The 12,200-nt window shown below is 39.4% G+C and overlaps 1 protein-coding gene across 5 annotated transcripts in view; it reads right to left on the reverse strand.

The window, feature by feature from the left end:
• PRKN (parkin RBR E3 ubiquitin protein ligase) overlaps window positions 1-12,200 on the reverse strand; it is a 1,515,422-nt gene that overhangs the window by 916,888 nt on the left and 586,334 nt on the right. For 4 of the 5 annotated variants that reach the window (XM_077120792.1, XM_077120789.1, XM_077120790.1 and 1 more), the window contains one exon: window positions 6,517-6,638. In XM_077120792.1, coding sequence (XP_076976907.1) covers window positions 6,517-6,638 — 122 coding nt within the window. The remainder of the gene's footprint in view (window positions 1-6,516; window positions 6,639-12,200) is intronic. The other variant, XM_077120791.1, reaches the window with a different exon arrangement.

The raw sequence follows: 12,200 nt of genomic DNA on the forward strand, positions 1-12,200 counted from the left end.
CCACTGTGCTCTCCACCCTTGAGCCTTTACAGGGGACAAACCCACCCACGCAGCAGCCCCTCTGTGGGCCGAACAGTATAACCCAGACCCCAACAGAGGGCAGAACAATGGGAACATGTGAACACAGACAGAGGGGACAGAGCCCGTTACTGCGAGAATAATGAACAGAGCCGAAGGGTGGTGAGCGGGTGTAAGGGGAAGTTTAGAGTCATGGATGTCACCAAAGGGAAACTGAGGTTAAGACATGGGAATGTGTAACATACTGAATCTTGCGGTGGACAAATGGCTGTGATCAACTGTGCCCTTGTGACGAAGTTCTTTCATGAAGGAGAAAAACAAAACAAGGCACGTGCTGTTTAGGCCCTCACCCCTGGGGCATCCAAAATGTGCATTAATGTAAAGCAAAAATATTTAAACAGCATTAAAAAACTCGTAATGACTTTCCCATGATATTTAAAAAACTCAGGAATGCCTTATGGCCAAATCTAAAGCAAGTATAAAGAAGGTAAAAAAAAATGCATACTTGAGGAAAAACACACTATGAGACAGCTAAGTAAATAAGATTATCACTTTAGTACATAAATATAAGAGTAAGTTTCGATAATAAGAGAAGTTAGTAGAACCCTGACTAACAATTAATCTGTAACAAATATTAAGTTTAGGAATGATTATATATTTATACTATATTTCTTAATAAATTTCCCCACATAAATTGTCTCTAATCTATAAACCAATTTTAAATAAAATCCATCATGCCAGGCACTTTACATCTTATTCTATTTATTGCACCATTTCTCATCAGAAACCTTTTAGCTTTAATGCTATTCCATGGCAGAGTTATCTCATTAGAGTGGCAAAGATAAAGTTCTTTCTGAGATAAAGTAATTATAGTGATTGTTGGGAGGAAAAAAAAAATCATCCAAACTTCCTGGCTGTAGTAATCTAGCTTCTGATTCATTTTGAGACTGATAAACTAAGTGCAAACAGAAAGGGATTAATGGTAGGTAACTCTGGTTACCTAAAGTTGGTGCTGGGAGGATTAACAGTTTGTAATCCTAGTCAGAACTGGAGCATTCTAGAGGTGTGAGTTTACAATGTCAGCCCAGCAGTTGCTTTCACGTGTGTTTGTAGAAAACCCATTCCCTGGAGGAAGTAACAACAAGAATAGGTAACACTGTCTGAAGGTTAACACAATCACTGAATTCTCACAATAATCTTAATGCAATTCTCACATCCATGTTACATTACGAATACTAAGGCAGAAGGAAGTGCGGCAACGTTCCGGAATCGGTCCCAGCTGTGTTCCCTGAACGATCCAAGTCCGCATTTCTGCTCTCAGGCCTTATTTCTAAGCCCATCCCATCTTCTAATTCTGATTAGATCAGATAAACTCTTTTATAGATATCTTACTACATTTTAAGCTGATTTCCTATCAGAAAAGCAGTCAGTTTTTTCCATCTAACAGAAGCTTCCTTTTCCCCAGAGGTCCGATTCTTCTAGAATGTCAGCAATGCCTGCAGCAATGAGCCAGGGCGGCCTGCACTCACCCGACCAGGAGAGGGCCCCAGTCGCAGGACTCAGTTGTGAGAAGAACGCAGGGCAGAGCAGGACCGTGGGTCCTGGACTGAGTCCCAGGGACAGGCTCCCTACCAGCAGCATCTTATTGCAACTCCACTCACCAGTCCAAACAAGTTTACTTAACAAGTCGTAAACTCTCTGGTAGTATTGCTATTTATGTAACTCAGTGGTAGGGAAATAACATGCCTGACTATAGACTTCTGGCTTCCTTACCGGAGGGTGGACTCTCGTGTTCCTTCAGGCCACACACATAATTTAACAGCAGGATAAAGCCAATGGCAAAAACCAGCCCTACTGGCATTCTCATCTTGAGCCTGGCAGGATACAGGGGGAAGGTAGGGTGAAAAGCATCTGTAAAACCCTCAGTGCTGGTTCTTTGGTCCCACGTAAATTCCTATTTCAATTTCTAGTTATTTCTAAAAGTATGATATACCCCACATATCTTTGAAAATCTAACTTCTTCTGCCTACTTTTCTGAATAAAAGAAAAGGAATGATATGATGTAAACATCTATATTTTTCCACACTAATGAAGGAAACGGGTATTTAGGTTATTTACAATTACTAATTTATTGTTTAAGAACACAATCAGAAATGTATAAACATGCACAAAACAGCCTCCCATCCAAGTTCAAACCTAGCTTGTGTCTCCATGAAGCAAAGTCAACAATCTTTGAGCAGGCGATTGAAAATGGAATGCCTGCCAAGTTTTTTTTTTTTTTTTCCAGTAAGCATTCATATCTCTAAAGGACGTTTTGATCTAGTTGAAATCCTAGCCAAGGTCATCATGAAGGTAAAGAGGGACACCTGCATTTGGAGACAAGAATACCTGGTGTCCAAGATGATTCTCAATTCCTCCTCTGAGTCAAGTCTAAACTTCAGACATCAGTTTCCCCATCCTTGACACTGTGACATGCCTGTCCTAAATTCCCTTCCAATTTAGTATGAGTATCTTATTAAATGTGAAACGTGGTTTAAACTTAGAGCAGCATATACGAGAAGCAGCTCATTAACATTGCATACAAAATTTAAATAGTATCGATGAAATTTTGGAATTATGAATAAATCTCCAATAAAAAATTATTACTCATGGGATTCATGGAGCTCAATGCAGATTTCTGGAAACAATGAAAAATAAAATTGTATTTCCAAAACACAGCCCAGGTAACTAGGCAGGTTCTAACTCCTCCCCTTAATTATAAAAAGCCCCTTACAGAAGTTCAGGTAAACCACACATTGCTCCACTACAAATAGGCAGCCATGCAAGATTAAGATCTTTTTTTTTCAGAACAGAAAAAAATTATGTAAGTTATTGCTCTTTATAAAGTTTTGGAAATGAAACTTAAGAGTTGCCTATGTTCTATATAAATCATTTCTTTTTTGCTTACTTCAGTGCCTGCTCCATCATTGCCAAGCTATATTTTGCAGACTAATCAGCAGTACAGATTGGTAAACTCTTCTACACAGATATTACCTATAAGTACTATTGAGTGTGTATTTTTGCCCTTAATAAAAATTAGAATGCCTGGTCTTCTCACCCGCTATGTGCCATTTATGCTACATCTGGTGAGTGTATTAAAAAAAAAAATCAGTCTTAAAAAAACTCTAAATTACCTTGCTTCCATTTTCCCTAAATCCTAAAGCTTATGTTTTTTAGGAGTATTTTTGAATGATGGTTTAGGAACAAGGGAAGTAGTTAAGACAATGGACAGTGATTATCAGATTTGTAGAACAAGCAAAATATCCTGGGAAAAGCCAGGGCTGGTTTCAACATCTGTTAACTGTGGCATGTTGGGCTCATTATATAAAGTCAGAGTCTCTTTGCTAAAAACATCGGATAATAATATCTACTTTGCAAGTCTCCCATATGAATCAGAAAGAAACACTGGCAAATACTAGAATATAAATGTTAAGGAGAGAATTCAATAAATTGTAGCAAAACACTCACAATTAGTATGACTAATATAATTCTAAAACATCATATAGGATTTTCAGTGTATGTGCATCTATTGAGTCAATGAGTGAAAATTCAAGGACAGATTCCATTCACTCAGATTATTAGCTGTGTGCTCTAATGTGCCACACATCATGCAAAGTATGGGAAATAAACCAGGGACCCAAACTGACAAGTTATCTGATCTGATGAGATTTACAGATTACAGAACACAATGCGGACTATAACACAATTTGGAATATAGACAAGTAAACTGACAATTGCAGAGAATGTAAGAGGCTGATATCTGCAAAAATGAAATTGAAATTTTGGCCTGTTGGGAGAGGGGTCGGATATATAGAACAAAGACAGGTATGGGACAATAAAAGTTTGAATTTAAAATACCAAAAATGGAACCACTGTGGGACTTAAGAAAGTCCGGGAAGGCCGTGAAAGTGGGCATCTGCAATGAGGGGTGTGGGAGACACTGGGTCAAGCTGAGCTGGGGGCATGACTTCATTACAGAAGCAGTGGCAGCCTCGTAACGAAAACAGGTGGGGTAAGGAGCTTTAACTTCTCTGAACGCAGTGAGCTGGAGCCTGGATTGCTTTCATAGGGGGGCATATACGTATGCCTAGGTGAACAATAATGATGATAGTCATAAAATAATAATAATTAATAGCGCCTCATTTACATGGTTCCAAGTTGACTAAGTAAGTAATGAAGTCAGGCTGACTCACCTCAGGCTGCCTCTCAATGATACCTGACTTTTTGAGTGTTTCCTTAATGCTAAGCTCTGCTAAACACCTAATATTAACGTAACATTTTATCCCTACATCACTGTACTTTGGTTGGTAACATTTAGATAGATATTCCAAGTTACTTTTTTCTTGTTTTCTATTTTATCCTCTACTGGGCAAATTTTTAAGTGAGCAATTTCACATAAAGTTCCAGATTTATGGTTTCTCTTAATGAAAAAAAAGAAAAATATCGGCCACACTGAGCCCCCATCTCACCAACCTACCAACGACTGGCAGGAACGGAGAAGCAGCAGCTGCCTCCTCTCCAAGGGCCCTGGCCTTTCCCACCCCACAGTCCTCACAACTCCCTCCACCTTACATCTCACCCATTCTTTTATCCCTGCCTGGCCACTGCGGGTATTTGTGCTCCCATCCTTTACTATAAACTAAATGATGGTAGACGATGTGACAGGAGCCTGTAGAGTTTCAATTCAATTCAAATTCAAATCCTAAGTCCACCATTTATAAGCTCTTGTTTCCTTGGGTAAATTCTTAAATTCTTGAAGCCTCATCTTTCTCAGAACTAGAATAGGGATATTAATAGTACGTAACTCAAGAGTGATGTCATGAAACTATTAAATGAGATAATGCAAAAGAAATTGGCTTGAAGTTCAATACTAATTTGTTGTTGCGGTTTTTATTAGCATCACCAGAAAGTTGGTGTAAATAGGGCACATCTACCCTCAAGTATTGATCAGAATAGAAGAAGCTACTTTTTCCATCAGAAATGACTAGTGGCAGAGGAGAGGAGCAGGTGAAAGAAAAAAGTCTGTGGGAATTTAGGACAGTACCTCTGCCACATAGAACCACTGCCCAGTGACATCCCAGAATAAGGGTCCAACCCAGTTGTTCAGGGAAAATCTCATCATCTTTCATTGATTTGTCTTCGTAAAGGGGCTTCCCTATGTAGCTAAAAAGCTGTGTCATCGCCAAAATACTAAATGGCATTTTCAGTATCAGTGATTCCACCATTATTCCCAGGCTTGAGGTAGTGAACCTTCGCGTTGACCTTTGCTCAGTGTATCCTTCAAGCTCCTTCATTCCTCACGCCGCTACCTGATCAGGGTCCACAGCGCCCACCTGGGAACCATGCAAACTGTTTCTAGAGTAGCCGTTGGCCTTCCAGCTGTCCCCAATTTCAATCCCAGTGACAGATTATTACGGCACCAACAATGCCAAAGTATCATTCTGCACATCACTGTTTCCCCACTTCCTACAAAATAAAATCTACATGTTCTAGCCCCGCATCGTGGTGCCTGCCTGGTGACAGGCTTGTTTTTGAGCACGTCACCCGCTGACTGCCTCCAAATCCCACCTCCCACCTGCCTCCCCAGCTGTGCTCTCACCTTTGCCCTGACCAGAGGCCCTCCTGCCCCCACTCACATACCCAACCACCCTATACACATTGAAACCATGGACACATTGCCTCTCTGTTTCATATCAGGAGTCAGCAAACGTGCCTCTGAAGGGACAAAGAGTAACTACCTTGGGGTTTGCATGCCGTCCACTCTGTGGCTCAGCCTCTCAGCTCTGCCCTAGGAGTCCAAAAGCTGTCACAGGCAACATACAAAGAAACGGGTGTGGCTCTGGCCCAATAAAACTTTATTTATGAATGATGGAATTTTTAATTTATAGAATTTACATGGCAAGCACATGATTATCCTTGTTTTGATGCTATTTTCCCCCATATCATTTAAAACTGTAGAAGCATCGTTAGGTCAAAGACTACACAAAAACAGGCAGCAGGCAGTAGGCTGCTCTTGGCCCATGGCCCATAACTTTCATTTTCACTTTTTCTAGTGAAGTACAACTTGCATTTAGCAATATTAAAGAACACCCAGTATCAAGCAAGAAGTCCAGTGAATTCTAACATATGTATACAACCATGTAACCCCCATACAGATCATTTCCAGTGTCCCAGAATGTTCCGCAATGGCCTTCTCTGACAAGCACCCCACTAAAAGTCAACCGCTGTTTGTTATTCTGTTTTATAGGCCTGGGTTAAAGAGATGGGGGAATGATCCTCTATTGCCTAAACATTTATAGAGTAAAACAAAAAATAAAGAAGGCAAAGCTATACGTACACTCTCATAATCACATGGAAGGGTATTTGTTTTCTATGCTGTACGATATATGATGAGAAACACCAAAAGGCAATCAGAGACCCATTCATCTTTCTCGGCAGACTCTGGCTGTGTTTCCTTACCTGGGCCAAGGTGAGAGTTGTTTGTTTGCAGGTGCTGCATCGTACCCTGAGTTTTCCTGGCTGAACTGCTTGACAGGGGCCTTTGCAATAAACATAAAAGCTGTTGTAAGTTGGTCTACCTGCTGGGAAAGAGAGCAGAGGAAGTACCCAATCAATGCTGGTTCCAAATTCAAATAAGAAACTCTTTTGAAAGAGCATGGTACAGGCAAATTTTGAAACTAACTCCTCAAGTACATTTTGAAATATTAGTGGAATAAACATTTAACGAGTATCCGACAATTTAATTTAGAAAATCTAGGGTTGTGCTCAAAAGCGTCAGAATCATTTCTTCTTGCCAACAGGCCTGTGACTTACTCAGCAAAGTAAGCAGCACGCTGCCAAGATATGCTGGCCAAGTATATTCGTAACAGAGGAAAATTAAATGAACTCTCTGCTGCTGAAGTTATAAAAGTGGATAGGAAATTTAGAGAATATTGGACACTTAAAGACCACTGCTCCTGAATTCTCATTTATGCTTCTGTATACAATTTTGAAGACTCCAGATTTTTTTCTCTTAAGATCTTATTTATTGGGACCAACCAGCTCGTTTCTTATAATATGAGTGATATGTTCATAGATTGCTGAGTTCCCAGCTAAGACAGGCCTATGTACAGAGTAAAACAAAATCCCTGAAGAGCTCAGAAGAACCAGCAACCATGTGTAGAAATAGCTGTTCTGTGCTTCATTAGCTTCCTCTCTAACTAGACAAATGTCATTCAAATAATACTATTGCAAGGGTAAAACTGGGACCAGAAAATTGAGTAAGTAAATGCCTCTGACCCTTGATCTCAAATGTCACAATATAGGGATAATATTAATCTATAAAATTAGGAAAATCTCCCTAGATGGTTTCACACTCCCATGTATGCCTGGAACTAACTTTATTTAGAAGCGGTTAACAATAAAATAACCCCCTTTCTAAATTTAAAAATTAACTCAATAGCTCTTTTAATGTTTACCTCCCTCTTGCTGAGTGAGGGTAACACAAAAGGCCACAGCATAGAAAGAAGTTTGTTTACATTTTTACTATTATCTATCAGGCGCATCTAGAAATAATAAATTTTATGTGTTTTGATCATGATGAGTGAAAAGCTTCAGCTTCTCCAATGCATATGGTATGCTGAAAGTAGTATAAAAATAATGAGGGCGGGCCGCGGTGGCTCAGCGGGCAAAGTGCTTGCCTGCTATGCCGGAGGACCTCGGTTCGATTCCCGGCCCCAGCCCATGTAACAAAAACGGAGAAACAGAATACAATAAAACAAGAAAATGTTTAAAGATGTTTCCCTTTCTTCCTTCCTTCCTTCCTTCTATCCTTCCTTCCTTCTCTCTGTCTTTCCTTTAAAAAAAAAAAAAAAAAAAAAAAAAAAATAATGAAAAAATGGAAAGAATTTTTTTGGTTGAAAGTATTTAGGCGTAGGTTATGGACAAAGACTGGCATGGAACTAAGAGAAACTTAGTCACATTTATGCAAATCTGGGCCCACATCTGTACCCTGCTGTGGTGCCAAATGCGATGACTGTGCACCTCCCACCCCGTCCCCACCCGTGTCATGCTGTCCTATGCGAAGTGGTGGGACAAAGTTTGTGGGTTCTTTTTTTAATTATTACAATTTTTAGGAAGATCACTCTATAATAACCGTCAAGCAAAAACTCCCCCTTCACCTCTCCCCCATAACTTTGAATCTACTTTCTTTCTCAGGGAATTTGCTATCTCTAAAGTAATAAAATACAGCATGTGTCCTTATGTGCTTTACTTACTTCACTCAGCATAATGTTTTCAAGGTTCATATGTTTTGCAGCACAAAAAGAGATTTTAAATCATATGCAGTTTCATCTGTTAGCTGCTTTATAAAGAGAGCTGCACCCCGGTACACAGATTAAATCATCATTTATTTAACCATCTTTACTAATATTGTAGTTGACAGCACATGTAAAATGTAAATCACAATGATGATATCAAGTTTTAAATGTTAACATTTATTGGCAATTTATTTTATAAATATTACTCTCCAGAGATAAATATTTAGCTTCTAGTGTGAAAGGGGGAAGATAAAATATAAATATATCTGTATTGATGAGGAACTTCAATTTTCAGGCACCTCTTTGTGGCTTTATGCCCTAATATGCAAGATAGTCAAGTCTATAAATACATTATTAGAAAAACAATAATTGCATAAAATATATTAAGGCTTTGTGTGTAACATAAATGCAACAGAGTAAACCTGTATTAACATTATAGAAATATTTATAACACAATAACTGACAGAATATCAGAAGAGCATAAGAACTGCAACAATTTTAATGTGTATAAAGAAGAGCTCAGTGAAGGAGGTAGGAGCCATTACTGCTAAAACCTTTATCAGCAAATCCAATTTCACAATTTTTATAACCTACTGCAAAGGTTAAACAATAAAAATGAAGGAGAAAGAAAAGGAAGGGGAAAAGCTTTTCAAAGGGAGTTGGAGTTGCAAAGATGCAAGCATTGTTGAAAGAGCATAATAGTAAGAATTTTACAATTTTAAAAGAAGCATCTGAGAAATTGCAGGAAACTCAACTATGCTCCTCTCCCCCTTAGGGCAATAACCAGGTTTTCAATACTGTTTCAACTAATGACATATCAAGGCAGAGTCTGAGGACTGGGAAATGCTTCTGCCTGTGCATGTTGCGACCTTCACTGAAGCCCTTGAGAAGTGGTTCAGAAAATACCGCATGCCAATGTACGTGCCCTATAAGCATGCACGATGACACACAATCTATTACCGACTGTTCCCAGAGCCAGCCGCAAGTTGGGGATTAATAGCCAGTCTAGAGAAGATCAAGGTCGGGCCAGTGCTGGCCGCGGCAAATTTCAAGCTCTTGGCTCCACTCAATCAAGTAGCCTGGGCTTTGGCTAGGTCTTGAGGGTCTTTGAGGCAAAGATCACATTTTCTGGATGACAGCCCTGCCTAGTTGGCTGCATTACAACTATCTATAAAGTTGGCAAGCTTTCTATCGTGCTGAGGTCTGGACTTCATAGGACAGGGCTAAGAAGACAGCGGCAACCTCATATTCCATGGGGCAATGGACCCATTTGTCTGCCTCAAGAGTCCAAGGTATGGACTGTTGGAATTGGAGTCATAACATCTATAACATCGGAAAGAATGGCAAGCCAATCCTAAGAAGGACTTGGGAAACCTTTTTCTGGGTATCCAGCCTCCCCTGGTCAGTAACATGAATCTCTCCCTTTCACTTTTTTTTTAATATTAAAATATTTTTTCTCTGCTAAGTGACTTCCATATGGCAACCCTTCACCGCTCAAAATATTCAAAAACAGTTTGGATTTATATTTAGGAATTGCCCTCTTTTTTAATCCAATAAATTTTCCAACTTAGATAAATGTTTCAGAAATCATACAAATGATACCTGTCACTCTATTCACCAGCTGTTAACAAGTGGCCACATTTCAGTGTACTCTCTCTTTGTATACACATGCACATGTAGATACATATGTAATACACAGACACACACACAATTTGGTTGCCTCATTTGTACTTAAGTGGCAGACATCATGCAACTTCAACCCTAAATCCTTCAATATGAATATCTTAAAAATAAGGGCTTTTCATATAAAACTGCACAGCTTTTTAAGTGATTTTGTTATTCTATTCATAGACCAATTAAATATACTTTAGTATACTTTTCAGAACACTGTAGCAGTTTGAAAGCTGTTAAAAGGTGCCAAGCCAAACTAATGAGGGTTCTTTGGTCAAATCATAGAGGTGATGCCAAGTGAAGCCATGTTCACCTGGCTCCCTGACTGCAGATCGCACAAGGCCCTATGCTTCTGCGACAGAGGAGGTAAGGAGCATTAGCACTCCCAAATTTATTTGACCACATCACCCTTTCTTTGATGGATCATATTTTTCAGAAAAAAAAAATGTGGAAAAAGATTCAACCTACTCTGTAGGGATTGACCGACGCTTAGTCAAACTGGTAAAGTCTATAAACCCAGCTTTAGATCATATACTCCAGAACAGCCATTGGCAATGAAGGTCCACCTACGACCCCAAACCATATTCTATACTTAGCAGAAATAAATTGAAGTAACAATATATTATAAAAAAAGCAATTGGTTTTAAAGAAGCCCAATTGGTTTAAAATGCATTTACCACATAGAGCATATTACAGTGCTGCCCAACAGAACTCTCTGACAGTGAGCATGTTCTACACCTGTCCCTCCAATATAGTAACCGTAAGTACAGGTAGCTACTGAGCACTCAAAACAGGGCTATGATGACCAAGGAATTGCATTTCTTATCCCATTCATTTTCAGTACTTAAATTTAAATAGCCATATGTGGTTAACAGCTACTGAACCAAGCAATGCAGAAGTAGAGTATACACCACACATATATCTGGCCCCTTTCTCCCTCTTATATAAAATATAAAGCACAACAGCCTAAACAATGTTGTCTGGAGAAAAGGTTTAAGAAGAAGGTTTAAAACTTGAAGGACTGCAAGGCAGGATAGGATGGATGAGGTATTTTGGTACATTGTAGTGTCAGCAGCATCACAGGACCATCTCCCATTCCTTCCTCCAACAGGTGCCCATTTCCCACTCCAAGTGGAATAACTCTGGTTATGCACCTCGACAGCTGCTGATGGATCTCCACTCCATATCCACGGCCATCAGCACCCTTGAAATCAGACCCATTTGTTTCAAGGTCCCACTTTAATAACGTTCCCTTTAAGAATTCTTCCCTTGACTTCAACATAAGAATGGGATCTCTTCTCCTTGAAAAATAAAAACTAAGAGTAGGAAGATATCCCCTTTGGTCTTGTCACATTAAAACAGTCAGCTTGTCTGAAACACCACAAAAGCCTTTATCTAAGTCCTTCCACATCACCCAGCCTTGCATTCTACTTCTCAACCAACTCTTAGTATTTTCAGCTCCTGCCCTCTTGCTTCCTTCCTATGATTATGTTGTTGTTCCTTGAGTACCTACATCACCCTATTGCTTTCTGCTCTATTAACTCCACTTACTGGCTACAACCACTCTATGTCCTTAGCTTATCCCTTCCTCTATTCACTTTGGGGAGGAGCCTGTCCTGTTTGACCCCAATAATCCCAGTAAGAAAGCAATCCATGGCCAGAATTTCTGCTGGATTGTTGTTGGTATCTGTGCCTCTGACAGGTGCCTTGGAAGTGACAGCTTTAGGGGTACAGAGAATTTTCCTCCCCAACATTTGCTATAATACTTTCTATTATATTTCTGGGTGATGAGCATTCAGCCTATAGTTGACCACCTTTGCTGGAACGTACATCTCATGAGCCAATGTACAATAAGTGTATGACAAATGAACCAACTTAGGGCTATCTCCAAGGCCAGGAAGCTCATCTTTAGATACCAGAGAAAGAAAACTAACTTAACCATATAGCAACCTATCTATCCTTCATCAATTCTAGTTTAAACAGTGCATATAGAATTACTCTAAAGCAAATTCCATATGAAATCCATTCAGTGTGTCCCTGTATCATCCCTTCTGAAAGATATCTTGCTTTAGAGCTTTGAAAATATGAGGATCATGTCTACTCTAAATTGATTGTATTACTGAATAAAGAATATTTTGCTGAATTCAGCAAGAGCCTTTGATAGTTTACTAGAAA

This window comes from Tamandua tetradactyla, chromosome 11 (assembly GCF_023851605.1).
Source record: "Tamandua tetradactyla isolate mTamTet1 chromosome 11, mTamTet1.pri, whole genome shotgun sequence".
NCBI lineage: Eukaryota > Metazoa > Chordata > Mammalia > Pilosa > Myrmecophagidae > Tamandua > Tamandua tetradactyla.